The 6,227-nt window shown below is 42.9% G+C and overlaps 1 protein-coding gene across 1 annotated transcript; it reads left to right on the top strand.

The window, feature by feature from the left end:
* Positions 1-1,164: 1,164 nt before the first annotated feature.
* CCK (cholecystokinin) lies at positions 1,165-6,227 on the top strand (the record flags this gene model as incomplete). The annotated part of the gene is made up of 2 exons (XM_081996390.1): positions 1,165-1,991; positions 6,091-6,227. The coding sequence occupies exons 1-2, from the start codon at positions 1,736-1,738 to the stop codon at positions 6,225-6,227; spliced, it is 393 nt and encodes a 130-aa protein (XP_081852516.1). The 5' UTR covers positions 1,165-1,735.

The following is a 6,227-nucleotide window of genomic DNA, read 5'->3' as shown; positions in this document are numbered from 1 at the left end:
GGCCAACCCGCCGCCGCACCCCCCGCGACCCGCGGCCGGCCGAGGGGCGGGGAAGGAGCCTCGCTCCCCCCGTGGGGCGCTCACAGGCACACCCACGCACCCACGGTGCCGGCAGCGGGGGGCTGAGCGGGCGGCGGCCCCGGCCTGCGTCAGAGCTGTGCAAGCACCGCCGCGGCGCCCGCCGCTATTTAAGGGGCCGAGGCTGAGTCGCCCCCAACTTCCGCGGCTGGGCGCTCCCGGGCCTCGCTCCTTCCTCGGGCCCGACCTCGAGAAAGCGCAGCGGAAAGGTAGGGAGCAGCTGTCACCCCTCCTCGCCTGCGCCTCTGCTGGGGAGGCAGCCGAAAATGGGGGTGCCAGGCCCTTACCTGTGCGGCAGCTGTGAGGGCATCCCGTCCCTTGCCGAGGGACACGCAGCCGGGTCCGGCGGGGCGGAGGAGTTGAGGCCGCTCCCCACCGGTACCGGGGGGTCCCCAGCGCAGGGCCGGGGTCTGCGGTGGGCGATGAGCGCCGCCGGGGGGGCTGCGACAGAAAGCGGGGCCGGAGACTCTGTGTATTAGTAGTTACAGGAACGTATATATGCGTAAAGAATAACAGGAGTCGGGTCGGTTAAAAGAAAAAGGTATCTCTGTGGAAAGGACGCAACGCACCTTCGGTTTCTAAGTACCGAAACTTACATGGATACATCGCTAATACCCATTCTGGAATGGCATTTTGACATTTTTCATTCATCTCCTAATAATACTAAAAAAAACCCCATATTTTATGCATTGCCAGTGTTTTCAATCTAGTGTATTTGGTGGGAAAAAACCTTAATTTTCTCCTCTTTCAAAGTTAAAAGGTTATGTTCAGTATACTTTTGAAAAAAATAGATGATTCAAAAATTCTCATATAATTAATTCGTGTATATTCATTAATGGCAATTACCCCTATACCATTAAGTACTAGGTAGCTTGTTTCTCCTAATAACTGAGAGTAATTTCTCTGTTGCCAGAAAAGTACTATTTCAGCTTCTAGGATCAAACGATCTAGTAAAGCAGCATTGTTTTGTCTAGTACTTGCTTAAGGAAACAGTAAAAAATTTGCTACATCTGAATTCTCTGTTTTATATGAAGAAGATTATTGTTAAGTTGCACGTTATTTCTTACAGCTTTTAACTAAATAGCTTTTACCACCTCAGCCACCAGGTCAAATGTTTGGGGGAGTGTTTGATTTTGTTGTGTCTTTGCTTGGGACAAGTTTTTGTTTTTTCTTTGAGTACGATGAGATGAAATGTCTTGAACCCTAAAGTTCAAACCAATGAAGCGTTGACAGAATAAAGGCTTTTGTAGCAACAGCATGTTTTAGTGCAACAGCAAAATACTGAAATGTTTGAATCCTGAGATTTTTCACAGAGATGGATTCATCTCTGTGATTTAATTAAATACAGCTTCCAAACAAACAAAAGCAAGTAAGAAGTGAGTAGATCAGGGAGACATAGCACATTCTACAGTGAATTAATTTTATTCCTTCCAGTGTTATCTTCCTCTTATCAAGGGATTATTTAACTAGTCACATACATGTTTTACAACTTCGGAGAGATCCCACAGTTACCTGCATTAAAAAAAAAAAAAAACCACCACCACAACCCTAGTTTGCTCAGAAACCAGCACCCCCAATAGAAGATGGGGGCAGGGACAACTTACAGTGCAGTAAATCTGTTCATTTCACCAGCCTGTCATTCCTTTTCTCTCCAGCAATGTACAGCAATATATGTATCTGCGTGGTCCTTGCTGTGCTCTCAGCGAGCTCTTTCGGACAGCAAACTGTGGGCTCGCACAATGGGAATCCACTGGCTGCTGAGCTTGAGCAGAGCCTGACAGAATATCACCGGCACGTCCGCGCCCCTTCGTCTGCTGGCCCCCTGAAATCTGTGCCGCGGCTGGATGGAAGCATTGACCAGAGAGCTAACATCGGCGCTTTGTTGGCCAAGTATCTCCAGCAAGCCAGAAAAGGTACTGGTTATAGCCTAGTTACTGTGCTACTTCTGTGTCAGTGGAATTTCCTGCAGAGATACCTAGATGATAAGATAACCCTATCATCATCTAGCATGAATTCCCGGAGAAGGTAGGATGTAGATTTTGCCTGGTTATTCCTGAAGTAGACAGCATTCTCTTATTTAGTGCAAAACTCCTCCAAAAAAAGATTTGCACGTAGCAGCCACTGACTGAGAGCTGTGTACAGCTAACTGAAGAAAATGTAACCTACCTGTCAGGTCATAGTTCAGCTTTTATTTTTAACTTACTATTTTTGTAGCCTTATAATTATTTTGGTATTATTTTTACCACGTTATATCTCAGATAAAATACAGTAATTGCATTTTCTTCAAACTTTTTCATTTAGTTAACTTCCTCCCTCCCTTTTTTTAAGTTAGAAGAGCAGGGAAACTTTTCTGAGGCTAAATACAGACGAAATGGCTAACCTCACCTCAGCCAGAAATACCCATACCAGGGAAATCTTCTGAGTATTGGATTTTCCATCTGTTTCCCAGCGGAAGTTACACAAGTGTGAAAGCTTTTTAAAGATGAGAACTCACACTTACAAGAACAGTAACCAAAAGCAGTGATAAGTAAAAGCACATTTCCTTCAAAACATGTTGATTCCTGTTAGGTTTTCAGTCTCAGGCAGCCTGGGAACTCAATCTTGCAGTTGGGTGGCACTGCATTTGTAACAAGGGCATGAAGCACCAGTAGAGTAGTGGAATTAAAGGGCTTCATTCTTACCAGGTGATTTATTAGTCACTTGAGGAAACGATTGTATTGTATACATGAGCTAGCAAGAGAAAGAGTAAAGCTGTCTCTCTTGACATCTTACCGTGTATGTTTTACATAGACGCAAACGCATGCTGTCTCTGCTACCAGTAAAAACGAAGGATCAAAACTGACCACTGAAACTTCCCCCCCAATATTTTTTTCCTTTTGAACTGTCTCATCTCCATATTCCTTTGTATCTTGAGTAGAGTAACACCTTGGGCAGCCTAGTTACTGTGGGCTTTTGACTGCCAGCCTCAGCAAAAGCCACTACACAAATGTTTATTTGTGATAGCTTCACTCTGATCCATCCACTGTACTGCAGGGAAAGAGGACATCTGAGAAGCAAAGAGGGCTTGAAGGGAAGGCAGTAATTAGGATTACATGGACATATAGATATTGAGGAATTAATTCACTCCCAGTCCCAGACTGTGCTTAGGATAAAATTCACTTTATGTAAGTAAGAGCTTTCTCCTCTCCTGTGTCTCCACACAACCTTATCGACATCATTCAGTCTTCCCCTCCCGAGAGCCTTGCTGCTGAGGCTGGGCAGAATCCTATTCTTATTTTTGATGGCAGTCTGCAATTAAAGAGATGCCATATGTATTTTATGCATTACATACGCAGCCATACACGTTCATCTGTGTAAGACCAAATCAGAAACAACAGAAGAACCACTTTTAATACAGCCTGAGAGACTTCATCTCATGTCATCAATTTGCACAACATCCAGTGAGGAACTTCTTTTAACAGTTCACATAATCAGATGAAAAGAGAATTCAGGTATGAAATTCCACAATTCAGCGCTACAGTTAAAGCTGGTACCGAATAAGAATGTTATTGCAGGAGTCTACAAAGCAGAATCCTCATTACCTTTCCCCAGTGTAGTCATTATCACCCAGCTACATGGAAACCAAACGTCTCATTCTAGTTCATGTAGCCATTATATTCTCTTAAATATCTGGCTGATGTTTCCAAAGAGCTTAACCAGATGAAAAAAACAAACAACACTTTAAGATGTCTTTTTTGTAAGTATTAATATGAGGGAGAATTTCCTGCATACATGTTAATTGGCATACGTAATTAACCCTACAACGTGACTGTTGGCAGATGATGTGATTCTTGTGACATGACTAGACTAGTTGGACTCTGGTTTGTAGGTGCTGTTGCTAGTTACAGAAGAGAAGATTCACAGGGACAAAGCAGTATTTACTTAATTTATAACAACATATACAGGGTTCTCATCAAAACATTGTATTCTCATTTAACATAAAGGTTGTGGGCAACATTTCAGAAATCTCTGCAGAACACTCACATCTACTGTATTAGTCACTTTTAACCCGTCCAAACCATAATAGTCACTAGAAAATTCTGTCTAGGGGAAAAGAGAGTCTGGGCATTTGCTAGGTTTAGCAGTCATCACTAATGGCATTTGCCCTTGTGATTAATAGGCTGATTTTGGCCAATGCTTCCAGTTAAACCAGTGAGAGAGTTAAATACTCTCAAGAGGTTAGGGCTGGATGGCAGCCTCGTAGCCAGACTGCTACAGTTTTGAATCTGTTCGCTGTACGTTGATTCTGCAGTATCCACAGGACATCTCCGGTGGTTTGAGGCAAGGTAATTTAGGTGCTGTTAAGAAATTCATTTTACTGTTTGTGACCCCTAGCTTTCAATTAACTTCATCCGCAGGCTTTCAGCGTGAATCTGGCACTGTGTAGAAGAGACACTGTAGCTGTCGAGTCAGTGACACGCACATTTACTATCCTCTAAGGAACCCTTGCCAGGCCAGACCATAATGGCACCAGGGGAGCCATTACAGCCCACAGGTTACTGCAGGCTCAGAAGTCTCTTGAATACCAATGTCTGAGTGATGGTTCTGCACTGTCTAGCCCTGGCTGATTATAGTGCCAAGAAGCCATTCACATCAACTTAATTACGTATTTTGAATTATGAATGTGAATTTCATGGGGTTTGAGCATTTAATGGTAGACAAAAATTCTTGTCTAGAGATAATTTTTTTGCCATTTTGTTTTAGGTAAAAATCTGAAATATGGCTGGTTTCTTTTTTTGGTACCTTTAACTCTTCTATCCCTCTGTAACCACTAATGAAACAATGCAGTTGTTTTTGTTTTTAATGGATCATATTTGTTATAAATCATTACATGAGGAAAATTTTGAAATGTAAAAGCACAAAGTCACCAAGGGTTCCTTCAAAACACAAGAAACCGTAAGCAACGCAATTGTGTGGATTTGGATTTGTGGGGTTTGATTTGGGCTTCTTTTCCTTTTTTGATCAGTTCAAGTATTGCACAAGCCTCAGTTTGCATCGAATACTAATATATTGAATCTGTTTCTTCCTCACTCAAGACTTAAGCTCAATCTAATTATTGGCATATGTCAACTTTGGTTTTTTTTCAGGGAGCACAGTGAGAAGTAATTTAACTTTCCCTGCATTTTTAATTACATAATGTGATGATGTCAAAACAGAGGATGACGTCCCATTTTTTAAAGCATAAACTCTCCTTGGAAATAATTTGCATTTCTTTGACACCCTAAGTAAGGATGACAGAAGGGCTAAGGCAAGATCAGAGATCAGCATGTAACCCTGCCGTAAAAGGAATTATGAAAGCTTTGGATAAGCAATGAAAATGTCACTGACAGAGTAATAAGCCCTGTATAATTCCAGCAATAGACATCTCTAGCTATAAATTCCAGACACAACTTTCTCAATTTCAAGACTATTCCGACTTGTCTACAAAACCTGGGATTCATAACTCTACCCCACTTGTTCCTGAGTTTGCACTGCAAGAGCTCCTATACTAATATATGGCTCTTAAGCAACACGGGGCTGTGGTGGAGTCCTGCCTCAGGCGTGAGCCTGCTCTTAGGCAGAGTTATCTTGCCCCTAGAGTAGCATCAAGCTCTCCCAGTAGCATCAAGCAAAGGAGTGGCCCGATAGGAAGGGTGAGAAATGGTCTGGACTTTCTAGTGAAACAGGAAGGGAAAAGGTGAAATGCATCCATATTCCTTCCTGGCAGCCAGGAGCATTCTGCTTCTGCAGCAGGAGGGAGAAAATGATCTGTTTAGCTTATGATGAAAACCCAAGCCACTTTCAGGACATTACCCATAACGTTTCTGTGATGTTTTCCCCAGTGACATGATGTTGTGTTAATTGGTCTGTATTAAGTCAAACAGTTTCAACTATCGCATACATCTGCTAATGAGTACAAAACAGATCAGAAAATGGATGAACCTGAAAAATGTGTCCACTTACTCTCTGCTCTCCCCAACACTTTTTCTTTAGGTCCCACTGGAAGGCTCTCAGTTATGGGAAACAGGGTACAGAGCATTGATCCTACGCATAGGATAAATGACAGAGACTACATGGGCTGGATGGATTTTGGACGCCGCAGTGCTGAAGAATATGAGTACTCTTCCTAA

Source organism: Phaethon aethereus, assembly GCF_964289735.1.
Source record: "Phaethon aethereus genome assembly, chromosome: 2".
NCBI classification, from domain to species: domain Eukaryota; kingdom Metazoa; phylum Chordata; class Aves; order Phaethontiformes; family Phaethontidae; genus Phaethon; species Phaethon aethereus.
This window is presented reverse-complemented; position numbering and strand designations above follow the sequence as displayed.